General features: G+C 58.7%; 1 protein-coding gene across 1 annotated transcript in view; it reads right to left on the minus strand.

Moving 5' to 3' along the window:
* CDH4 (cadherin 4) overlaps nt 1-25944 on the minus strand; it is a 332155-nt gene that overhangs the window by 98163 nt on the left and 208048 nt on the right. The window contains exon 3 of the mRNA XM_070419675.1: nt 9790-10016. Coding sequence (XP_070275776.1) covers nt 9790-10016 — 227 coding nt within the window. The remainder of the gene's footprint in view (nt 1-9789; nt 10017-25944) is intronic.

Below are 25944 nucleotides of genomic sequence, written 5' to 3' on the forward strand. Positions count from 1 at the left end.
GATATCTTCGAGGCCTCTCCTCAATCAAGGGCTCCAGGTCGGCCCTGCCTCAGATGGAATCTTCAGCTTCCCTGACCCAGGACAGCAATTCCTCTGATTGGCAGCGCAGCTGGGCAGACCCCTAATGCCGAGACTGGCTTCTTTGGAGGGGGCCTATGTTGCAATTTGCATGAGCAGGGAACAAGGGGGTGGGGGGATCCCCGACTTTTCCTGCTCTCCCGGTCTATCTCGCCACAGTCTGCACGACCCTGTGTGTGGCCGAGGGGGGGGATCTGTGCTCGCCCAGGAAGGAAGGTCCGGGAGGCCCGCGAGGAGGCCGCGACCAGCCCTCCCTCACTGCGGGGCGCACACAGCAGTCTCCGCCCAGCCTGTGGGCCTTCTTTCCTTTTGACGAACTGTGTCCAGCCTTCCACCTGTCACACCCAGACCCACCGACACCGGCTCATCAGGCGGCTCTGATGGTTGGGAAAGGGCCCAGGCCCCGCATGCGAACACCACGTCTCAGGGCCCTGGGGTCCCAAGGTTGCTCAGCTCTTAGGGGCTGTCCGCAGGATGAAACATGTGGGAACCCGCACTGCTTCTGTCCTATGAACGGACACGACTCACCTTAGGACTGGGCAGGGGAGCGTGCCAGATGCCAATGCCATTTCTACTCTTCTGTGTCTCCCCCTCGGCCGTCCTCCCCCTTTTCTGCTTCCTCATAGCTTTGGGGTAAACATGCTTTAATAAGGAAACAGCGTGTCCTCCCCGCCCCCTCCCCGAAATGTCAAACCTGCTGCTGATTGTCAGCGACAATAACTCAATTTCTTAAAAAGGAAAAAAAGGCACTATAATCTATGCAGCTGGTTCTCCTTCCCTTCAATGTATGTTTCAGAAGCGGCACGGTTTGCTCACCTGCAAACACGTATATTTAAAATACTTAGGGCACTGAACGCAACCTTGCGGCTGGTTTCCATGGTAGCTAAGGACGGACAGAATGAAATGGTGCTTAACAAACAGAAAATAAAAGGGCAGAGACACCGCCACTCTTTACAAGCAGATGCTGTGAGCCATTTAAATAACACGGGCGTGCCCGCGGAGCTGAGGAGGCGCGTAGCTGAGTGCGCTCTTCCGTCCCTGACACCGGGGGGCTGGACGTGCGGTTCCCCCAAGCTCCACGCTAGTCCTCATTTCTGATCGCTTCTAAGGCGGGGTCCTTCTGGAACGTCCCACAGACACCAGAGAAAGGTTTCCTGAGCGGCTAGCACAAGCGCTTCCGCATCATCCACTGGCACGGAAAGCCTCAGCGCTAACTTTCCGCACCCGTCCCTCCTGCCCCACAGGCTCACCCACGCGAGGTGGGGCTGGCCCGCCCTCGCTTACACCTGGGGATGGGCGCCCAGGAGGTCAGGGCCAGGGTCTCCTCTGCCCCTCGGCTGAAAGGGTGGGCGTGGCATGTGGGTTGCGGCTCTGACGGTGTATGCGTGTATATGTGTATGCCCGTGTGCATATGCACACGCACATATATGTATGTGCACATATGTATGCATGCGTGTGCATGCGTGTGTATGTAACTACCATGTGGCTGGCCTCGCTCCCCCATTCTCACCTCCCCATTGTACCAAGACCCCAGTGTCTGGGCTGCCCCTCACCTGACTGTAGACCAGGGTCTACCCCTTGGCACAGCTGACTTTGGGCCAGATCATTGTCTGGGGGCTTCCTGGGCACTGTGGGGTGTGGAGCAGCCCCCTTGCGCCCCCCTGCGGGGACAGCCCAGATGTCTTCCCATGCCCTGGTTGAGGACTTGCTCTAGAGAATCAAGAAATCATGTTTAGTAAGAACTATCTGAAATGAAATCACCTTTTAGTTTACAGGGAAAAATATAATCACAGTAAAAATTTAAATTAGTAAGTTAAGCCAAAATGTGTCACTTTTCCCAGAGTTGTTAATGGTGGAAATGAATGGAGTGGTTCATGTTGGCATCATTAGTGAGAAAAATGGTCAGTTCCATCTGCTCGGATGATTCTGGAAGGCCTCGGCCAGGACAAGGGAAGGGTTTGACTGAGGCCTAATCAGACAAAACCAGGTCCAGGCAGTGGCTCCCCCGCCCACCACTGTCATCCTCAGGAACTTCCCTGCTTACACGGCCCTTTCTTGCCCCCTTGCTCCCCCACTGCCCTGGGCTGCAGCAAGTCACCCGTGAGGGCTTGTTGTCTTGTCCTGTCCCAGCAGGTCTCACTGAGACAGTGCCCGGGCAGTGTCCTCCACGGGGACCGGCCGGGGAAGGTGACTGATGCCGCTGCCGCTGCTGCTCCTCAGCCTGGCTGTGCCCTGGTCCAGCTGCAGGGGCCGCCCTGTGAGGCCATTTGTCGCCTGGAGCACCGCCTAAGTGTGACCTCCACCCTGTGACTCCTGCCTGCCCCAGAGAGCGCAGCCCCCGGCAGCTGAGGTGCGTGGGCTGGGGCTGCCATCGGAAAAGCCAGGGCAAAGGAGACTCTCACCGATGAGAACAGTGACTCCCGCCTTCACCCCTACGAAGAGTTAAAGGCAGCGATTATTTTGGGGAGCCCTGTTCGTCTGTTGAATACCCACCTTGGGGCGGGGCACTGACAGGGCTGTGGGCTCTGCCGGCCGCTGTGTGGGTCTTTGCCGTGGAGGAATGCACAGAGCACATGGGGACAGGGGTCTCGCCCCCACGGCCGTCGAGCGGGTCTGCAGCAGCCTCACGCGTGGCGCTGTCTGAGGGGAGGGGCTGACACCCATCAAAGCAGCTGGCATCGTCCCAGGGACAGGAGCGCAGACGCCTGGCCCATGATACTGCTGCCGCAGAGTCGCTGTTTCTCAGCGCACGGGCAGGGCCATCTCTGGGAAAGGACAGAAGGACCAGCTCGCTGCTTCCGGGCGGCACCATTCTTAGCTTGCAAGCCCCAGGTGGCCCCTTGGAGGAAGCTCTGGACCTGTGTGTCAGGGTTCAGGCCGCACACCAGCCCTCTGGCGCTCACGGGGACGCAGGCCACACAGGGATCCGCACGTGGTGGGCCTGACCTCTGGCGCCTCATCTCTCGGGTGGACACAGGAATGGTTCTCAACCAGGTCCTCCCTTCCACTGTTTTATAAATAACCTGGGCCCATGGAGACACACTCTCGGGGATGGAGGGGTGACAACTGTGGGGATGGGGCAGAGGAGACCATGGGGATGGAGGGTCAGAGGCCACGGGACGCAGGGCTAAAGAATCGGGGCTCAGCAAGCCTGGTTCTCCCTGTTGTGGAGACCCGAGCGGCTGAACGAAGAGGCCTTGAGGGCGTCTGAGGCGCTGGGTGGGCCCCAGGTCGGGACTCATCCCGCCTTCAGAGTGATGGGGCATCTGTACTCCCGAGGGTTGAGTCTCCACCTCGGCAGGAAGACACAGGTCCCACCCCTGGTGTGAGTGTCTGGGGGCCACCGCCCCCCACTGCAGACTGGGCGCTTCAACAGCAGACATTCCCCCTCAGCTCCGAGGGCTGGGAGTCTGGGGTCCAGGGCGGGCGGGCAGGTTCCTCCGGAGGAAGGAGAGGCCTCTCCAGGCCCCTCTGGAGGTGCCGTGGTGGCCTGTCACCACGGGGGCCCTTGGCCTGCAGAAGCACCGCCCGACCTCTGTCACACAGCGCTCCCCTCTGCGTGCCTGTCACAGGGCGCCAGGCAGGTGAGGTCGGGCCCCGATGGCCTCACTTCACTAAGGACGTTTGCACACCCTACACACACACAGACCCATCTCTGGGCCTGTAGGTTGGGGCTCCGACATGAGTTTCAGGGGGACACAACTCAGCCCACATGCCTGGGGGCAGGAAGCCCGAGGGAAGAACGCGGTCGGCCGTGGGCAGTCTGACACAGGGGTGTCCTGGGCTGAGTCTCTTTCATAAACGCTGACGCAGCCGTAAGACCCAATATTAGCTTCATAAACAACGGTTTCATCTTTGCAAACTATACCCACAGGCCCCATTGCCCTTTCCAAGTGCCACTGCGCCCGTGCTGACAGGCGGGGGCCGTTTCTCGTCAGTGAGCACTGTGGCCGGGCTACTGCTCGGATCCCCGAGGCGCTCAGCACTCCCCAGGGAAGTACGTGACCGCATTTGCATTTTCTAATTGAATTGCTATCGGCTTTCCTGCAAGACTACACACACCAAGCGTTCTCCCCACCCAAGCGCGCTTTGCCTGCCGAACGCCCGCCTGTCAGCAGTTGCCAGGAGCGGAGAGGATGGGAAGGAGAAGCGCTGCCAATCTGTACGGCTCGTCGGAGTGTAAAGCTGTCGGCCTGCCCAGCTCCACCAGGACACTGAGCAACAGGCACGGAGGAGCCTGGACCTTCGAGGATGAAACGCCGTCCTCCAGGGCGTCGCTTCCAGGCTCCCTTCCTAAGAGCGCCCCCAGATTTCCAACACTGCAAACTGCTCCCTTAAAGGAGGCCCTGTTTTTAGAACCTTCTGCCGACAGAAACCTTGCTCACTGTGTCCTGTCTGAACCCCCCACCTTGTCCAATCCCAGCCAGGGATCTGGACACTGAAAACAGTGTTAAAATTGTGAATTACTAACTACCTGCATTCAAGTGCTTGAAACATCAGTGAGCAGTTAAATGATCACAGAATGAACACCTGCCCCCAAGCCCTGCCTCTTGTTCTCTGGCCCCACCCAGCCCCTCCTCCCGCCTCCCACAGGTGACCTCTGTCCCGACTGTCACACACGGGGACCCACTTGGGTGCAGTCACACAGTGTGCGTGTCCTGCCTGGCGTCTGCCTTCTCCCCTCACGCGTGTCGAGGACACTCACTCATGTTGCTGCTGCTTGGGACTGGGGTTGGACCCCGAGCCTGGGGTCTGTGTGGTAGGACTCCCAGTCGTCTGTGGAGCTGGAGAGCAGCTCAGGCGGAGAACCCTTCCCTTCGGTGTCGGATGTGCTGTGAGTAGAGGAAGTGGTTTCCTTTTACTTGAGTACACGTATGTTCAACTGAGTGAGCACGCCAAATCAGGGTCTAAAGAAGTTGCACCAAAATACACCCCCACATGAGTGCAGGAAAATGCCGACTGCGCCCGTCCTCACCCATGTGGGTGTTATCACTCTCGGTGTGGAGCCCGGGTCTGCCTTGCCCTGCGAGGCTGATGCGGCCACACTGGTGGAGCCTGGCTCTCCTCCTTCACCTGGTGATGACATCCTCTGTGCACTCGGATGTGCGTCCGTAGTTGTCAGGTGTTAGAAATACCCTCTCCCATCCGCAGGCTCAACGTTTCACTTTCTTAAGTGGCTGCTTTGGTGAGCAGAGGTGTGAGAAGGCGGCCCCACGACACCCTCCTCACATGCTCTGCTAGTCGTCTCGCCTTGTCTTGCTCACGTAGATTCACAGTCCACGGGAGCTGGTGGCGGGGTGTGTGTGGGAGGCGCCGTGGGCCCAGCGTCAGTATTGAAAGACGGTCCTCCCACCCTATTCAAAGTAGCGCTTGGCAAACGTTTTGTTAAAGGACCAGAGAGTTAAAGATCTTAGGCCAGGGGTGGGCAAACTTTTTGACTAGAGGGCCACAATGGGTTCTTAAACTGGACCGGAGGGCCGGAACAAAAGCATGGATGGAGTGTTTGTGTGAACTAATATAAATTCAAAGTAAACATCATTACATAAAAGGGTACGGTCTTTTTTTTTTTTAGTTTTATTCATTTCAAACGGGTGGATCCGGCCCGCGGGCTGTAGTTTGCCCACGGCTGTTTTAGGCATTGGGAGCCAAGGAGCGAAACCAAGGCTATTAATACAACACTTTTACAACCATTTAAATTGTAGGAACCATTCTTAGCCTGGCTGCTGACCTCTGGTACTCCTACAAAAACCAAGGGTCTTCAGCACGTGCGTGTGACAGAGTTCGCCAAACTGTCTATGTGAAGTGGGCGAATCTTATTGTATAAAAGGGATGCCTTTATGAAGATGACCTTTTATTTAAAGGTTTAAACATCTTTTTCTGGGCTTGCTCTTCTGTTCCATTTGTCCATCTGACCCTCTTTGCGCCCAAACCATACCATTTTAGCTCTAACAGTTCAGTGGTTCTGCCACAGGGGGCAACGCTGCAGTCAATGACTGGAGATTGCATTGGCTGCATATGGGGTGGTGTGGGTGCTCCTGGCCTCCAGGGGGTGGAGGCCAGGGTTGCTGGCAACACCCTACAGTGCAGGGCAGCTCCAAATGCCAACAGCGTGAGGCCGAGAAGCTTGGCTGGGTCTACTAGTGTGTCTTGATGCCCAAGTCCCGTGTTCCTGTTATTCTAGGCCATTCTTGGCCTTTGCATTCCCTTTAAAAAATGTAAAGTCAGCTTGTTAACCTCCTATGAACAAGCAAAAACCATGCTGGGAATGTGCTGAGTCTGCAGAAACCTTTGGGTAGAACCGGCATTCCCACAACACAAAACCTGCTGAATAGCACACCCCTCTCTTTTGAAGGGTTCTTTAATTGTTCTCAATAATATGGAAGGGTCTTGAACAGTTTTGTTAGGCTTACTTCTAGTTGCATGACCATTTCTATACTTTCGTAATTCATATCCAGCTCAAATTTCATTTTCTGATGACTTATTCCAGTCTGTAGAGGGAGGATGGCTTTTCCAGCCTCACTCATTGACTGCAGTGTGCTACCTACAGGTTCTTACAGATCTTCAGTCACATCGTATCAGCTACAAATGTCAGTTCTATTTATTTTGATCTCCTTTTCTTGCCTAACCTTGGCTTGAACCCCCAGCATGTGATGTAGGAATGACCTTGTCCTCTTTCCAATGTCAAGGAAGGCTTTGGCTATTCCAAAAGTAGACTGGAGGTTTGCTGTCTGCTTTTCGTAGACACCCTTTACAGCATTAAGGACAGTCCCTTCTTTCCCTAATTGGCTGAATATTTTCATCCTGAATGAAGGTGAAATTTTACAATCACTATGCACTTTACTCTGTGTTGAATTACATGGACTAACTTCCACATGTTAAATAACCTTGCATTCTTGGACACACTGGTGTGGCTGTGGCTTATTTTATGTATACATGGCTGGATTCGTTTGTTAATATTTTGTTTAGGTATTTTTTTTCCCATCTACTTGTGAGCAGGCTGGCCTATAATGACTTCTCTGCTGTTCTTTCAAGGTTTTGGCTGGTTCTGGACACAGCTCTTGCAGGCTCTGAGGAGAGCTCGTGGTGGCTTGGACATGGCGCTTGCATGTTTGGGGAATGACTCCTCTTGCTCAGCTCTCTGGACAATGTGTACGGGATTAATTTCAATTGCTCTTTAAGGCTTAGGTAGGATTTACCAGTGGAGCCATGATGGTGTGGGCATTTCTTTATGATTAGGATTTTAATTTAAATTTTGTTTGGAATAATAAACAGTGCAGATTTCCTTCTCATGTTAGTTTTGGTGAGCTGTATATTTCTAGAATGTTATCCGTTTCACGTGTGTTTTCAAAAGGTTGGCACAGATCATACATAATATCCTCAAATGCTCTTTGTAGTTTATGACATTGGTCACGATGCCCTCTTTTCATTCCTGATTAGGATAATTTGCAATTTCTTTTTTCTTATACAACCCAATTGGGTTAGTAGTTTATTTTATTGTAATCCTCGCTTGAAGATATGCTTTTATTGTTTTTTTTTTTTTTTTTTTTTTTTTTTTTTTTTTTTTTTTTTTTTTTTTTTTTTTTAAGAGAGAGAGGAAGGGAGAGAAAAACATTGATCGGTTATATGTGCCCTGACTGGAAATCAAACACTCAATCTGGGCACGTGCCCTGACTGGGGATTGAACCTGTAACCTTTTGGTGTACGGGACAATGCTCCAAGCATCCGAGTCACCCGGCCAGGGCTTGGCTTAGTAGTTTATAGAGCCAGGTTTTGTCTGTTGATTCTGTCTATATATTTTCTCCTCTTGGTTTTTCTGTTTCCTTCTTTCTACTTTGTGTTTCACTTCCTGTTCTTTTCATAATTTCTTGACATCGATGTTTAGATATGATTTTCTGCCTTGTCAGCCAGTAAGTTGGAGAAGCCCTGGTTCAAACCCGCAGCCAGGCAGGCAGGCCCCTCGATGGTGGGGCTCCGCTGCACTAACAGCCTCTTTTCACTCCTCCCTAGAACATCGCTTCTCCCATGTAGCAAAAGGGTTGCAGTCACACGGCTCAGTTTCTCCGTCTGCAGTGCCCACTGTGGACACGTGAGGGTTAGGAGAGACGATGCCATGTAGAGCAGGGTCTGTGTGACATCCTGGAAGTCAGGCCAGGCTGCTTTGGGTTCGGAGTAAAAGGAAAAAGGAAGCCATGCAGGTGACGAGACTGGAACCAGGCCTGGTCGGTGGGCTGCAGACTGCCCGCCGTCTCTTATGGTCACAGTTCACACACGTGGGTGTGCAGCCCCACAGATGCTCCGAGCCTGGGCCACGGATTCCGTGTCCTGTTCTGCCAGACCAGCCTGGGCTGGCGGTCCACTCCTACGGGGACTAATTGCAACCACCTTCCACGGAGGACCAGGGGCTGACTGCATCAGAGCCTCCTCATTAACATGCCTAACAAGAGGCATGTTCTCAATTAGTGCCTTTTATCTGAGGCTTAAAGGAGCCTGCTCTTTGCTCAGGAGGCACACAGGGTCTGCACCAGAGTCAGGGATGCGCTTACTACTGCTTTCCTGTCTTTCAGCCCCTGTCCCCGCCACCTGCAGGGAGGGGCCCCACATGGGACAGTGTCCCCAGGGCTACCCCGGGGCTTGCCTTGCTCACTGCCTTTTCTTCAGGACAGGGCTTGTGATAACCACTCAGGAGAGAGGAAAAACTAGTCATCAGACCTGGTTTTCGTCACCACAGGACGCGGCCCTTGCCTTCAAGGCGCTCGAGGTGTCCCTCCCCGTGGGGTCAGCTCACCAATGAGAACGCTACCACCTGAGTCACAACATTCTCTTTTGCAACCACCTCTAAAAACAAGATGCAGACCCCATTTTCCTAAAGTGGGTTCCCTGGAACAACTCTCTTGCCAAAAATTCCATGAAAAGGGTTCCGTGGCCAAGAGATTTGGGGAAACTTGCAGACTGTCCCAGTGAGGTTCAGACAACAGATTTGCATAAGGTTTTGGGCAAATCGATAGAAAGGATTCTGGTCAGCTTGGCTTAACTCTTTACTGCCCACAGGCCCTCTTCTGAGGGAGCTGTGAACGCCACCCAAGGTCACCTTGTACTGCTTCACCCGTGTGCTCCTTAGCTAACGAGCCACACATGCAGTCCCGATGACACGGACCGCACAGGCCTCTCGTGGGCTGTCAGGGGCCTCACGTACTCCCCCCCCCCAGTTGTCCCTGGGGGCAGGTGGCCATGAGCAGCAGGGCTGGGACTTCCCTGCTGGCCCCGCAGCCCCCACACCCAAGGCCGATGCAGCAGCCGAGCATGGGACCAGCAGAAAAGGACTAAGACCTGGCCCCGTGGACACGTGAACCCTAACATTGAGGATTTTGGGGGCTGGCCATGGGTTGCTAGGCAATATAGCAACGAGAGAGGCCTTTTAGGAACGGGGGAGGGTGAATTCACCCCACTCTGACCTACAGAGACAGGCCCTGCAGGCAAGTTGGGGGAAGTGAAGTCAGAGGGAGGGTGGTGAATGTCGCTCCATCTTTTTCCTCCGTCTCCTCCCTGCTCCCTCCCTGTCTTCTCCCTCCTTCTGTCCTCCCCTCCCCCTTCTTCTGAGGGCCCTCCTGCTGTCCCAGCCACTGGGGTGGCCTGTCTTCCGGGGCCTTTGCAGGGTACAGGGGCCTGAAGAGGAAGGGCATGCACCACGCCCACCGCGGCTGCCCATCTTACCTTGTGTCCAGAGAAGGGGGACGAGGTCTGGGCCACCAGCAGCCGCACCAGGGCGTCCCATCGCTGCGCCATCTGGCGGTCCCACGCGGTCACAGTGAAGGCCACCTCCTCAGAGGGGATCCACAGTTCCCGGGCGGCGAAGATCGTCCCGTCTGCCCCGACTCTGAAGTCCATGCTGCTGGTCTCATACTGCGTCCCCTCGGTCCCCAGACAGTTGCTGAACTTGACTGCAAGAGGAGGGAGAGGGGGTCAGGACCCGGGGGTGTGGGCGGTGGGGGAGGGGAAAGGCAGGCGTGGTCACATGGCTTCCTTCCAGGCAGCAGGTCTGGTTTCTAAGGACAGCAGGAATCAGCCACGACAGGGATGCATTTTGTCAGGTCTGGGGCTTTCTCTCTCCCCCAGGGGAACACGGAGAGGCCTCAGAAAAAGGAACTAAAAACCAGTGGCGGCTTTTCTACACCTAGGCCAGCTGTGCCACGCTCTCGAGAGACCTAGGCCAGCTGTGCCGCGCTCTCGGGAGACCTAGGCCAGCTGTGCCGCGCTCTCGCGAGACCTAGGCCAGCTGTGCCGCGCTCTCGGGAGACCTAGGCCAGCTGTGCCGCGCTCTCGGGAGACCTAGGCCAGCTGTGCCGCGCTCTCGGGAGACCTAGGCCAGCTGTGCCGCGCTCTCGGGAGACCTAGGCCAGCTGTGCCGCGCTCTCGGGAGACCTAGGCCAGCTGTGCCGCGCTCTCGCGAGACCTAGGCCAGCTGTGCCGCGCTCTCGCGAGACCTAGGCCAGCTGTGCTGCGCTCTCGTGAGACCTAGGCCAGCTGTGCCACGCTCTCGGGAGACCTAGCACAGCTGTGCCGCGCTCCTGCGGGCATCTCGGAGTCTGGGTGCGGGATGCTGTCCACCTGAAGCACGACCCCCGCGCCCACCACACGCAAACTGCGCCCCACAGGCTTGGAAGGCCCTAGTGGCCATTTCCCACCCAAGACGGCCAAGTGCGGGACGGAGAAGAGCAGCTCTGGGCAGGGCTTGCATCCGCTGTGGCCTCAGGTCCGTTTTATTCTGGACACAAACCTGGCACCTGCGAACTGTCCACCAGGCCGGCGGCCGGCGATGGGCTGGCAGCGACCGCGGGGCAGCCAGGTGCTTTGTCGGTGACCGGGAGGCGGAGTGCAGGCAGCTAGGCTGCCCCTCTGCCAGGCAGGCATGGTGTTTGCTTCCCAACATTAGTTAGTCACCGGACCGCCGGCCCCCAGTGAGGCACTTGCCGCTCCGCGCGGGGACACCCCCAGAGCCGGCGCTGGACCTGCACGTGCACCCTCCACGCGCGCCTCCGGGCCGCCTCCTGCCTGTAAACTCCGAGGCCCCGAAGCCCATGTCACATTCTGCTGATAAGAGCGATGGATAAAGTTACCCCGTGTTTATAAAAATGTGAGTCCCTCAGCAATTATGGTGGGAGGATCGGTTTTTGAAGCAATTTCACTGTTACTGCTTACATGATTTAATTGCTATTTATTCTAGAAACTAAAAAAAGCTCCTCGCAGCTACACCGATGCAGTGTTTTCCCTCCGCGTTCGCCAGCTTACCGTCGCCTGCTCAGAAATAATAAATAACACGCGTTCCCTCCTATCAAATCCTTCACCTTCCCCAGCGCCCCAGTTACCCGCACCTCACACTTGTGGGTTGATTATAAAACGTTTTTAAATGGGATGAAACCAGGCGTTTCTGCCTCGTCTGGCCCAGGGGAGCCCACACGTGGAGACCCCGGGCGGACAGAGGGGTTGTGAGTGGCCGTGGCTCCGTGGAATTGTCCCTTTGATAGAGGAGCCATGGCCTTGTTTCCATGTGACAGGAAAATTCCAGGCTGCTTTAGAGCAGCGCTCCTCAAGGCAAACAGATTAAAATGAGCAAACACTGAGTCTGCCAGTTGTGACACGGACACACAAACATGACAGTTCCGTGACTGCTGAGAGATTAGCCCTCGATGCAGGGATGAGCACCTTCGTTCTCTACGAGCAGGTTTCTAACACCAATGGGCTTGCACAGCCCGGGGTTCGCGCCTCGGGACCCGGGCCATGCGTCCTGTTGAAAAAACAGGCCCCGGCTGTGCTGGCGCCCGTGCAGGTGTCAACGCGCCCTCAGAGCAGCGCAGCTGGCCGCCCCAGCCAGGCGGGTGCTGCCGCAGGAGCGGGCTTCTCAGGTGATGGGCGTCCCCTGCGTCCGGGGACCCTCGGGGTGTCGGAGATGATGCCACCAGAAACGGCTGCCATGTCCAACCTCCGAGACACCACACCTGTGGCTCAGTCAAGGGCTCCCCACGCGGGTGCTCACGTGGTCTGTCTGTGGGTTTTACACGCCAGCGCCCTTCCAGTCTGTGTCTAACTAGAACCCGTTCAGTCATGAACAAGCATGGGGGGGCCTGTGACAACCTGAAGCCCCCGCGTCCGGCTTCAGTGTGACTACGACTTGGGCGATCTGCTCTGTCCGACGGGCCGTCACCTTATACTTGTATTTGTATTTGATCTAATTTCTCTTTGTCTTAAGGAGAAATTTAAAATCCAGTGGCATCGCTAGAAAGTGTTTCCCTCAATGTATTAGATAAAACCATCAAATACGGAAAAACTTGTACTGTATTCTGATTTAAATTCAATTACACATCCATCCTAGTTCACCTTAGGTCGCTCGGGGAAGTGCCTCGTTCCCCATGCCCAGCACCCCGCGCGAGCCCGACAGGAGGCACAGTCGGCAGGTGGCATTGTCCCATTTTGCAGCTGAGGAAACTGAGGCTCACAGACACCTCGCACCTCCTGGCAGCGGCAAGAGGAGGCAGCGGGACTGGAAACCTGGCCTGCCATGTGAGGCTGGTTCTCTGGGAGGGGCAAGGCGACCCTCGGATGCCTAACGATGTGGCATCCAGGTCCTCTTGGGGGACTTCCTGCGGCTGCCTAGAGAAATCTGACCCGGGGGGACTCCTGTCCACTCACAGAGGCTGCGATTCCCAGGCCTCCATGGCCACACGGTCCCCACGGGGGGAGGCTGCCTGTGACCCTGCCCTCCGGGGCCAGAGACCCAGCACTGTGAGGCGGAACGTCGTTTCCTGGGAGAAATCAGCTGTGGGGGTGCAACAAAGGTCACAGCCCCTTTGGCTCCACTGATGGAGACCTGCTTGGAGGGGCGCCTCCTCCATCTTGGACCCCACTCGGGATCCCTGACGCCTACCCACAGCCCGACTGCTGTGCGCCTCACTGCGGTGCGCTAATTCCTCCCATTAGTGTTAAACACACTTGACAAGAGAGAGAAGATATCCTGAGAGAAGTTAAAGCCAAAGTTTAAACACACACAGTCCAGCCCACACTGCCTCTGTCCCCCGCGTGGTGGTGGCCAGGCACGTGGACAGCCAGTGCTGGGGGAGGAGGGCAGGGTGCATGGGCCCTAGCACACGAGTCGGCGCTGCTTCCAGAGGCGGCCTGGGAGGGGTGGGGTGAGCATATGACTGTCCCCTGGGCCACAGACACCAAGAGATGGTCAATGTCAGGGTGCCATCCCTGCCAGCATGCCCTGTGGGGACCGTGTGCCCTGTGTGCCCTGTGGGGACCGTGTGCATGGTGGTGAGGGGGTGTGCCCTGTGGGGACCGTGTGCATGGTGGGGGGTGTGTGTGCCCTGTGGGGACCGTGTGCCCTGTGGGGACCGTGTTCATGGTGGGGGCTGTGTGTGCCCTGTGGGGACCGTGTGCATGGTGGGGGGTGTGTGTGCCCTGTGGGGACCGTGTGCATGGTGGGGGGTGTGTGTGCCCTGTGGGGACCGTGTGCATGGTGGTGAGGGGGTGTGCCCTGTGGGGACCATGTGCCCTGTGGGGACCGTGTGCATGGTGGGGGGTGTGTGTGTGCCCTGTGGGGACCATGTGCCCCGTGGGGACCGTGTGCATGGTGGGGGGGTGTGTGTGCCCTGTGGGGACCGTGTGCATGGTGGGGGGTGTGTGTGTGCCCTGTGGGGACCGTGTGCCCCGTGGGGACTGTGTGCATGGTGGGGGGGTGTGTGTGCCCTGTGGGGACCGTGTGCCCTGTGAGGACCGTGTGCATGGTGTGGGGGGTGTGCCCTGTGGGGACTGTGTGCATGGTGGGGGTGTGTGTGCCCTGTGGGGACCGTGTGCCCTGTGAGGACCGTGTGCATGGTGTGGGGGGTGTGCCCTGTGGGGACCGTGTGCATGGTGGGGGTGTGTGTGCCCTGTGGGGACCGTGTGCATGGTGGGGGTGTGTGTGCCCTGTGGGGACCATGTGCCCTGTGAGGACCGTGTGCATGGTGTGGGGGGTGTGCCCTGTGGGGACTGTGTGCATGGTGGGGGGTGTGTGTGCCCTGTGGGGACCGTGTGCCCTGTGAGGACCGTGTGCATGGTGTGGGGGGTGTGCCCTGTGGGGACCGTGTGCATGGTGGGGGTGTGTGTGCCCTGTGGGGACCGTGTGCATGGTGGGGGTGTGTGTGCCCTGTGGGGACCATGTGCCCTGTGAGGACCGTGTGCATGGTGTGGGGGGTGTGCCCTGTGGGGACCGTGTGCATGGTGGGGGGGGGTGTGCCCTGTGGGGACCGTGTGCATGGTGGGGGTGTGTGTGCCCTGTGGGGACCGTGTGCATGGTGGGGGTGTGTGTGCCCTGTGGGGACCATGTGCCCTGTGGGGACCGTGTGCATGGTGTGGGGGGTGTGCCCTGTGGGGACCGTGTGCATGGTGGGGGGGGGTGTGCCCTGTGGGGACCATGTGCCCTGTGGGGACCGTGTGCATGGTGTGTGGGGTGTGCCCTGTGGGGACCGTGTGCATGGTGGGGGTGTGTGTGCCCTGTGGGAACCGTGTGCATGGTGTGGGGGGTGTGCCCTGTGGGGACCGTGTGCATGGTGGGGGTGTGTGTGCCCTGTGGGGACCATGTGCCCTGTGGGGACCATGTGCATGGTGGGGGTGTGTGTGCCCTGTGGGGACCGTGTGCATGGTGGGGGGTGTGTGTACCCTATGGGGACCATGTGCCCTGTGGGGACCGTGTGCATGGTGTGGGGGGTGTGCCCTGTGGGGACCGTGTGCATGGTGGGGGGTGTGTGTGCCCTGTGGGGACCACGTGCATGGTGGGGGTGTGTGTGCCCTGTGGGGACCGTGTGCATGGTGTGGGGGGTGTGCCCTGTGGGGACCGTGTGCATGGTGGGGGGTGTGTGTGCCCTGTGGGGACCGTGTGCATGGTGGGGGGTGTGTGTGCCCTGTGGGGACTGCGTGCAGTGGTGGATGGTGGGGGGTGTGCATTGTAGCCACACCCACAGGAGACCAGCCCCTTTGGGATGGGGCCTGAACCCCAGGTCTATGACTGACAAGCAGTGGCCGCTCTGAGCAAGGTCCCTGTCCCATCACGTGGGAGAAGCAGAGGGTGGGCGGCACCGGCACAGGGTAGACACTGGACAGACGCCAGCCTGCCTCCTTCACGCTCCGGCTGGCATGCTCTCCACCCATCTGAGGACGATGAGGCACTTGCCCAAGGTCACCCAAGGTCACTCATTCCACAAACGTGTGGCCCCCTGGTGCCAGCTCTGGGTCTACCTGGGAAGACAGAGCGGAGGCTGGGTGGGAGGTGACTGGGGCACGACAACTCGGATGGTTGGACCACCCCGGCTTCTGTGGGGTCACCTAGAGGGGCCCTGACCGGTCTGGGAGTGCCGGGGTGGGCTAGGGGCCCTGCAGGCTGAGCAGGGTCAGCCGGCACGTGGGGCTCCTGCCCCTCACCCACTGGGAGCCCAGGTGCAGAATCAGGAGCTCTCGGGGTGGGCGCTGCAGCCCACGCAGCACAGGTGTGGGCAGGACAGATCCCCTTTCCAGGCCTGGGATCTGTCCTGGGAAGATGCCCAGAGAAGAGTGGCAGCTGCTCCATTCAGTGCCCGCCAGCGTCTGCCCGCTCCTGAGCTATGCCTGCACACCGCCAGGCTCCGCTCCGCGCAGCACCTGCTCCGCCTCAAAGGCTGTTCCGGAAGCGCAAGAGAGGACTGATCGCCCAGGAAGCCCTATGCTGGCTGCACGGCGTGGGGAGCGCTGAGAACACTCGCCCCGCTCGGGATTTCACTTCACTGGCGGCCCCCGAGGCCATGTGGACCCAGGGCCTGGGCTTCATTGCTACACCATGTCCTGCTCTGCAGACGTCCTAGTCCTGGGGCTCGCAGTTGCTCCCCACACTTCACTGCCACCCCGTGAGGACCAGTGGTCTACTGAGCCCGCAGGGCCCGCTCTCAGACAGGTCCACCAGGATGCTGAGCCCTGGGGTCCAGCCGGGTCCTTAGAGCTTTATGGGGATGTGCGGTCAACTACACGTGAGCTGCCTCCAGGTCTGACGGGCACTGCCCTTGGCACCCAGCAGCCCAGAAGTCAGAGTTCCAAGTCCCCCAGTCACCGCTGCCCCCTCACCACTTGGTTTGTGAGGTGCCAGCACCTCCTCTGGAAGCCCAGCCTCAGACGCCCCTGCCTCTTGCCCCTCCGAGCTCCTGTGGCCGTGATGGGGACACGGAGCTGAGCTGATCCCTTCTGAGTGGTTCAGTGTGTGGTCCTGTCTTCACAGTCGTGCCCACGCTTTCTCTGAGCACAAACATGCGTGTGCACCTGCCTCCCGGGAGCGCCTAGTCTCTAACTTCCCAAGAGAAAGCGGGTCGTAGGGAGTCCCGGTGAAGTGGGTGCAGACTCCAAGGTGTCCTGTTCCAAAACGTGCGGCCAGGGAGGGCCCCCGGGCTGCCCGCTGACCTCCCCGCTTCACATGGCTCAGCCACCCCAGGCCTGCTCACCCGTCACACCCCGCCTCGCTCACATCCACTTTGTGCATGTGGACACTCCCCCCCCCCCCCAGGTTGCTGGGGGCTTCCTTTGTGCCCCCAAGGCCCCCAAGGTGCTTGCTTCACCACGGCTCCAAACCTCTGCCAGGCTGTAAGCGTGGGGTCCCGCACGCTGGGCCCGCCCTCCTCAGTGAGGTCCCCAGAACCTACCACTGGGGTTGTCTGGCACCCAGTAGGTGCTTAAGAAATTCCAGTTGGATAAATGCACAAATTCCGTTTCCCTTTGCTTTGAAACTGAATGTCCAATGAGCTGTCGAGCCATGAAGAGACAAGGAGGAACCTTAATGCGTGTTACTAAGTGACAGAAGCCAATCCCAAAAGGCTACTGTGATCCAACTCTGAGACACTGGGGAGACCAGTGGTGGCCAGGGGTTCCTGGGGAGGAGGGATGGGCAGGAGGAGCACAGATGACTTTAGGGCCGTGAAACTACCCAGTGTGACAGTGTCATGGTGGACACATGTCATTACACATTTGTCCAAACCCACAGAACGTTCCACACCGAGTGACCCCAGTGCACACCGTGGGCTCCAGTTACAACAATGAACCCACACTGGCTCCTCAGCTGTAGCAGCACAGGCAGGAGCGCAGCGTGTGACTGCGGGCAGAGGGGTGTGCAGCTCGGCACTTCCCGCTCCATTCTTCCATAAATGTAAAACTTCTCTAAAAATAGTCTATTAAAAATGGATATTCACCAGAGGAAACACTCTGCTTAGAAATATTAAAAATCCCATTTTAAAGCAAAACACGGAGCCCTCTCGTGCCATTTCGTTTACAGCAGGGAACACAAAACCACTCCTCCCTCGGGCTCCCTCACCCCGAGCCGGACCACGATCCGACATGTTACTGACACGCCTCCCAGGACTCTCCGTGCTCAGAACACGTTCATCAGCCCGCTGGTGGGCAAACCATTGAACACAGACCATTTTATAATAAAGTCCTGACTAGCCCATGCACCATTGAAAGTCAAAAAATCCCAAGTCGAGCCATCAAAAGTCGGGGACAGTCTGTGGGACCTTACCATGTGTCAGGAACCGTGGCACCCGATCAATGCCCAGACCTCCTCCTTCGCCCCCACAGCGTGGCAGCGACAGCCGTCACCCAGCTCACAGTGAGTGCTCTGGGAATTAAAGACCAGGCGTGTCCAAGCGCCCACACGTGGTCTCTGCCTTCAGGAGGCGTCCACTGAGCAGGGGTCCCTGAGAGGACACCGGGCCAGGGCGACTCTCAGTAGGAACACCAGGCAGGACACACCGGGCAGCTTGACCCCAGCACAGGGGCGAGGCCTGCCCCCCCTTCACCCCCCACCCCCCCCGTGCCTGCTGAGCTCCTGGCCTCACTCTCCTGGGCGCCCCTCCCTGGCATGTTCCCCCCATGCCCGTTGCTACAAGGGCACAGGAGTCCACAGCGACCTCCATGGACCACTTTCCCTCCATCATCTCTTCCCTCTGCAGGGCCGGGGCTTTGGTGGCCTGGCCCGGCTCCCACTCCCTCCTCCTGGGGCTCATAGCACACCCGTGAACACGGTACATGTGAGGTGGCAAGGAAGAGACAGCGGGGCTCAGGGGAGGGACCCGGGGAGGATCCTCTGCAACACAAGACCGCTCTTTTCAGGACCCCAGCCTCCTCTCAATAGCGGCTGTGCTTTGGGACTGAGCTGGTGAAATCGCTCACAACTAAGGCCTAGGGAGAGAGAGGGCTCTTTTGACTGTTCCCAGAGGCCATCTCCCCAGCCCCTCCACCCTCCTCTCTGAAGACGGGAGCCCCGGAGAGGAAGGGCGGCCTCGACGGCCTCCAGGCCTGGTGTGTGATTGGACTGAGTTTTATCAAAGGGCGGTGGGCTCCCAGTATGCCCTCCTGTGGGCTCCAAGTATGCCCTCCTGTGGCTCTCTGTATGCTCTCCTGTGGGCTCTCTGCGATGCCCTCCTGTGGCTCTCTGTATGCCCTCCTGTGGGCTCTCTGCGATGCCCTCCTGTGGGCTCTCTGTATGCCCTCCTGTGGGCTCCCTGTATGCCCTCCTGTGGGCTCTCTGTATGCCCTCCTGTGGGCTCTCTGTATGCCCTCCTGTGGGCTCCCTGTATGCCCTCCTGTGGGCTCTCTGTATGCCCTCCTGTGGGCTCCCTGTATGCCCTCCTGCGGGCTCTCTGCGATGCCCTCCTGTGGGCTCTCTGTATGCCCTCCTGTGGGCTCTCTGTATGCCCTCCTGTGGGCTCTCTGTATGCCCTCCTGTGGGCTCCCTGTATGCCCTCCTGTGGGCTCCCTGTATGCCCTCCTGTGGGCTCCCTGTATGCCCTCCTGTGGGCTCTCTGTATGCTCTCCTGTGGGCTCTCTGTATGCCCTCCTGCGGGCTCTCTGTATGCTCTCCTGTGGGCTCTCTGTATGCCCTCCTGCGGGCTCTCTGTATGCTCTCCTGTGGGCTCTCTGTATGCCCTCCTGCGGGCTCCCTGTATGCCCTCCTGTGGCTCTCTGTATGCTCTCCTGTGGGCTCTCTGTATGCCCTCCTGCGGGCTCTCTGTATGCTCTCCTGTGGGCTCTCTGTATGCCCTCCTGTGGGCTCCCTGTATGCCCTCCTGCGGGCTCTCTGCGATGCCCTCCTGTGGGCTCTCTGTATGCCCTCCTGCGGGCTCTCTGTATGCTCTCCTGTGGGCTCTCTGTATGCCCTCCTGCGGGCTCTCTGTATGCTCTCCTGTGGGCTCTCTGTATGCCCTCCTGCGGGCTCTCTGTACGCTCTCCTGTGGGCTCTGTGTATGCCCTCCTGTGGGCTCTCTGTATGCCCTCCTGTGGGCTCTCTGTATGCCCTCCTGTGGGCTCTCTGTACGCTCTCCTGTGGGCTCTCTGTGATGCCCTCCTGTGGGCTCCCTGTACGCCCTCCTGTGGGCTCCCTGTATGCCCTCCTGTGGGCTCCCTGTATGCCCTCCTGTGGGCTCTCTGTATGCCCTCCTGTGGGCTCCCTGTACGCCCTCCTGTGGGCTCTCCGTATGCCCTCCTGTTGGCTCCCTGTATGCCCTCCTGCGGGCTCTCTGCGATGCCCTCCTGTGGGCTCTGTGTATGCCCTCCTGTGGGCTCTCTGCGATGCCCTCCTGTGGGCTCTCTGCGATGCCCTCCTGTGGGCTCCCTGTATGCCCTCCTGTGGGCTCCCTGTATGCCCTCCTGTGGGCTCTCTGTATGCCCTCCTGTGGGCTCCCTGTATGCTCTCCTGTGGGCTCTCTGCGATGCCCTCCTGTGGGCTCCCTGTATGCCCTCCTGTGGGCTCCCTGTATGCCCTCCTGCGGGCTCTCTGTATGCCCTCCTGTGGGCTCCCTGTATGCCCTCCTGCGGGCTCTCTGTATGCCCTCCTGTGGGCTCCCTGTATGCCCTCCTGTTGGCTCCCTGTATGCTCTCCTATGGGCTCAAACCGTCACTGACCTCTTCCTGAAGGGAGGATGCGGCATGTGAGGCCTGGTGAGGTTCAGGAGGGCAGGGGGCCCCGAAGCTGGGTCTGCACATGATGGGCTGCACCTGAAGCCGTGGGGACTGGGGTTCAGGTGAGATCGAGGGCCACACCCAGAGAGGCGCTAAGGACGTTGTCTCCAGGCCTCACAATAGCAGCATCAGCAACCCGTCCGCACCCCTGCCCCGCTGCTCTTTAGATTAAACACACACACAGAAACAAAACACGTGCCACCCTTTGCCCTTGACCTCAAATGTACAAATCAGAAGGATGACCTGGGGCAGAGCAGCCCGACCACCAACGGCGGGGCGGGAGGGCAGGCCCTCTTACTCCTGGGATGAAGCTGACTGTGGTCTCAGGACGGGCCTCCACTGCTCTTTCTGCTTGAGATCGAGGGGCGGGGCATGTCTCGGGCAGCTCTGTGCCAGGAAGGGCCTTGGTTTCAGGAGATTCAGAAACCCAATTCCGAGGCTGCCGTTGGGCAAACGTCTCTGGATCTTCAAGGGGTCGCGTGGGCACCTGAAGCTGGGACCCTACGGCCTCCTCCCAACTTCCCTGAGCTCACAAATCCCAGAGCCTCTGGGTTCTGATCGAGGGGCCTTCCTGGGGTCTGGGCAGGACGTGGGGTCTGGACTCTTTGGGTACAAATCTGGTGGCACTGAATCCACTGCCCAGGCTGCTCTGCAGGGACCCGAGGCACCAGGGCTGTGTGAGGGCACACTCCCGTGCGAGGGCACACAGCCATGGAGGGTACACCGCCGTGCGAGGCACACCACCATACGAGGGCACACCCCCCGTGCGAGGGCACCCACCTGTGCGAGGTCACCCGCCCATGCGAGGGCACCCGCCCGTGCGAGGGCACACCCACTGCCTCTTTGGTTGGGCGCACGCTGGTGTGAGGGGCGGCCCGAGACGTGCAGTGCCCTGGATGGTGCAGAGCCCTGGCGCCCCTCCTGCGTCGCTCAGAGGCCCGGCAGCTGGCAGCCCCCTGGCCTGGCAAGTCCTCGGCCTCAGTTTGCTGGGACTGAGTCCAAACGCCACCCTGAATTTTACCGCCGTTCCCTCGGCAAACACATTTGCGAAAGCCACCAACCATTTTCTAAAGCAAAGAAAAAGGACTCATTTTCTCCCCTCTCTCAGCCACACCAACGGCCTGGCCCCTCTCTGGTCTCCCGGGCGCATTCAGGCTCACTGGGAGATACTGGGGACCCCCTAGAGATGGGGAGACCCCGGGGGGCCTGCAAACGAGGATGGGAATCTCTGGTGCCTACAGTCCACCCGAGGCCCACGGGGCCAGGCTGCCTGGAGCAAAGTACCTTCTCCCGGTACAGGGGGACCGATGGCACAGACACAGCACATTGAAAACATGGCTGTGGGGACTCCTGGGCACAAGGGGTCAGGGGAGCACAGGAGGGGCCTGAGTGGCCCTGGGCCCCGGGCAGACCCAGGAGGAAGAGGAGCCCTCGATGAGGGGGACAGTGATCCGGGTCCACCTCATCCCAGGCCTCCTGGGGTGCATGAGCCCCCCCGGGACAGTATGGGAGAGTTCTCCAGGAAAAACAGGCTCAGCGTGGCCCCTCTGAGCTCCTTTGCAGGGCGGGCCCGCGGTCACCCGGGACGTGGGGACACATTGATGGGGTTCGGACTAGGGGTGCTCAGTGGTGGGGAGTGAATTCCACCCCGACCTGGGGAGGAAACACCCTTCCTCTCTTCCCGGGTCTCAGGGGCACCTCCTCCTCAGCCAGGGCCGACCCCGAGGAGGCGGCGTCCTCGGCCGGGGTTTGGTTGTTCCTGATTCTAGAGAGCACGGAGGAAACATCTTCACGGCCACAGCATTACGGTCCAAACAATGTCCAAGAGGCACGAGCCCAGGGCTGGCGTGGGGAAGGGGCAGGAACACGGTGCCACTTGAGTGACAAGTATGCGTATTGCTCTCTCCCCTGACAATCTGTTGCGCACACTAGAGCATGACAGGTTCTGGGGAGTCCCGGAGGGTGAGGGCACCTGTATAACCTGAACACTCTATTATCCCCGGAAGAAATGCATGCTGGGAAATCAGGGTGTATCAGTCAACACAGGTGGGTTAAGCGGCGTAACAAAGAGCTCCCAAATCGCATGACATGCCACTGTGGGTCAGAGGGCTCTGCGTGCAGTCCTCGAGCTGCTTCACAATGGCCGAGGCCAGGGCCACGGGCTCTGAGGAATGGGACTCACGCTTGGCTGTCCCGCCTCCTCCCTTTGGGGGGCGTGGGGACACATCTGCCTCTGCTCGCCTCTGCTCGCACGCCTTCGGCCAGAGCCAAGCGGGCATCTGGCCCTAAGCACAGGAGTGAGGAAGTCAGACCCCACCGTGTGTGCACAGCAATACATGTTAACAGTAGTGGCTCCTGTGCCTGCTGTTCCTCCACAGACCGGCCACATTTGGAGGTATCGCTACACATTCCAACTGCGATTTCTGTCCTACGAGAAATAAAACGGCACTTAGAGGACGCACGCCAAGCGAGTGCTGCCTCTGTCTAGAGCAGTGGTTCTCAACCTTGGCTGCACATTAGAATCACCTGGGAATCTTTTTAAAATCCTGATTTCTGGGCCTCATCCTCTGGAAATTCTGTTTCTTTGTTATGGGGTGGGGCCACAACATTAGTAACAAAGAAACAGAATTTCCGGAGGATGAGGCCCAGAAATCAGGATTTTAAAAAGATTCCCAGGTGATTCTAATGTGCAGCCGAGGTTGAGAACCACTGCTCTAGGGGGACAGCTGTAAGCCTGCCTGCAAAGTCAGCCCCCGCCCACCTCGGCCGCGTGTCCCTGCCAAGTCCCCATCACGGTGTCACTCGGTGGCTTTCTCTCATGTGAGGCTGTGAGGTCCCTGGAGGTGGGGGTTGTGATGCTCCCACTCTTCTATCCTTGAGCCGCGCGGAGCCCACCGCCCATTTCCCTCACGGAGGCCATTCAATGTGGGGCGCTGGGCCGCGTCTAGCGGGAACAAGCCTGCAGGTTCCTGCCCATCGGAGCTACACGTGGTGGCTGTCCTGGCAGGAAAAGCAGCCAGTTAACCAGGTCACTTTGGAGGCTGTGGGTCCTGGCCTCGCCTGGACCTCACCCCGCTCCCTCCCGGAGGAGCGCAGCGCCGGCCGGGCCGTGGGGAGACTGCCTCTATCCCGAGGTAATTACTCCTTGAAGGAGTTTGACGGGGAATCTCGATAAAGAATTGTTTGTTAATCTAACGGTGAAAAAGCTCAGCCAAATGTATAAAAATTATATGACATTTTTCCTCCTCAGTGTAAATTAAAATTTGCAGAAAGGTCAATGAACCGGGGATGATTCAGACGATGAGAACTGGGAAGGCTGGGCAGGGAGAGCCCTGGGCGTCCCTGCCGGCCCCAGCTTCGGACCGCGGGCTTCCTGACACCCAGCCAGCCCACCTGCCCGAGTGTCACCATCCCCGGTGGGCCGCTCCTGCGCAGGCTCAGACGGCAAGGAGGGCTGGGTTTTCCTGGAGAGAAAAGGCACCGCTCAGGGAAAGGCAGCCTGTGGACTGGACTCTTCTGGCTGCTGCAGAGAGACACGGGCGCAGGAGGCTTCACTCCCTCACCGAGTCCCGCTGGGGGAGCGGCACCGCCTCCAGGCCTCCTCTATGACAGGGGGAGAGTGCAGCGTGCTGCCTCCAGGAGCTAAGGCCGGGAGCTGGTGGGAAGTGCTGTGTGGCCTCGGACACCTCGCTCAGCCTCTCTGAACATGAAATGAGATGACACGGAGAGGGACCGGGTGCAGTGCCTGGCATTTGGAGGCTGCTGGGAAGATGAGCCCACCGTCTCCCTGGAGGCAGAAGGGAGCTGGTGGGTGACTACAGGGCATCTTACTGCCCCAGGGTCGGCCCCCACTTCTGTTACCAAGAAACAAAAAGCAGTTAAAGGGGGAGGACGCTGACCCTGACAACGACCAGACACACAGCCCTGACTTCTCAGCTGTCCAAGTAACACAGTGCATTGCCTCATCACCTCTCTCCTCTGCACAAAAGCAAGGTGCCTCCCCACAGGCCCCACCCCCTTTATCTGAGCGGCCAGGCAGCAGAATGTACCTTAATTAAAAGAAAACCAAAACAATGACAAGTGAACCACCCACTCCCAGGAACGGAGCTCTTCAGAAGGAAAGAACAAAGGAGTTTGCGAGACACAGCCCGGCCTTGTCCTACACGGGGCCCCAGCACAGGCACTGCCGGGAGGAGCACGCCCCTCTCCCCAGTTCCCACTGCTCCTCATGGGGCGGGGGGTGTGCGGGAGGGTCAGGCTTGCAGGTGAGTGGGGTGAGAGCATCTCTGTGCCTTCTGCATCCATATCTCTAAAGGCGTTTGTGATTTAAAGCGGCAACTACAGGAGGAGCCAGATAAAGACGGAGAAATGATCTCTCTGGGCTGGGAGTGGGGGAGAGGAGGGGGAGAGGAGAGAAGCCCACTGAGGCTGAGGCTTTGGAGAAGTATTTCCAGTTATTTCCTGAGACCATTTTGCAACATCCCTAATGCTTTCGCATGTCATGGTTCTTCCAGGGAAACAGCTTTTGTTTTAAAAGAAGCAAAAGCCTTGGCCCCGTGCCTGCCGGGCCTTGGAAGGCGCTGCCCACGGCTGCAGGCGGCAACGCCGTCACATCAGGCGCCAGCCCATGGGTGCCTCAGCTGTGTCAGGGGTGAACAGAAATTGCCAAAACTTAAAAAAAAAATCTCTGGCTCTGCTGGTTTGGCTCAGTGGATAGAGCGTTGGCCTGCTAGCGAAGGGCCCAGGTTCGATTCTGATCAAGGGCACTACCTCAGTTGCAGGCTCAATCCCCAGTGCCTGTGGGAGGCCACATAGATGTGTCTCTCTCACATCGATGCTTCCCTCTCTCTCTCTCTCCCCTCCCTTCCACTCTCTCTAAAGGTCAATGGGAACAAATCTCTGACCACAGCCCCCTGAAGCTCACAGTGGCCTGTCGCTTTCAGCAACACCATTTGCAGCATTGGGAACGTGGGTTGGATTTTGACCACGGCTCTGCCAGCATCTGCCACGGAGGGCCTGCTGCACAGGTGTCACCACCGAGTTCCTCTGGTGCAGGGCGGGGGGACCCAGTGAGATCTGAGGGGGGCTGTCACCTCACCCCGAACCACCCTTCAGGAGCAGTGACATGTAAATACGACATCTGCGAGGGAGAGCTGCCTTTCTCGCCGAGCGCGTGTCTGCTTTCCACAGCGCCCACAGGTCTGTGGTGGGCTGTCCCCTCCGTGGGAGAGAACAATGGCCTCTCACAGATGTCCTCGTCCTGGTCCCAGAGCCTGGGGATAGGTGACTCCCATGCGAAAGGCTCTTTGCAGACCTGAAGTGAGGGGCCTCGGCAGGGAGGTGACCCTGGGTTTTGGGGGCCCAGGGGCATCACCAGGTCGTTGTAAGAGGGAGGGAGGAGGTCAGAGCCAGAGAGGGACACGTGACGACGGAAGCATAGGCAAGGACCCGCCTCGGGGCCCCAGGAGGTACAGGCTGCCCACCTGGACTTCACCCTTATTTGGACGTCTGACCTCAGAATCCTACGGTGATACGTTCATGCTGTTTAGGCCACCGAGTCTGTGCGCTGCTACACAGGAGTGTGTCCACGCTCCTGAGGGCAGGCTTCCAGTCCGGACCCATGTCTCCCGAGAGCAGTGCCGAGTGCGGAGCTGGAGCCGGTGCTCAGCAGGCGTTTGCTGAGCGAATGAAGGAGGTCAGCCTTGCTGGCGTGAACCGCATCAACCCCTCGTGTCTGCATCACTGACGTACACATGGTGGGTGACTGAGGCTCTGGCTACCCTGCTGCACCCTGGCCCTGCCCTGCTCACCACCACCCAGCAGGGTACTGCGCAGCCCCCGGCCATCGATTTGCATCACTTT

Source organism: Myotis yumanensis, unplaced genomic scaffold (assembly GCF_028538775.1).
Source record: "Myotis yumanensis isolate MYYU_CA2020_CCGP unplaced genomic scaffold, mMyoYum1.0.hap1 SCAF_7, whole genome shotgun sequence".
NCBI lineage: Eukaryota > Metazoa > Chordata > Mammalia > Chiroptera > Vespertilionidae > Myotis > Myotis yumanensis.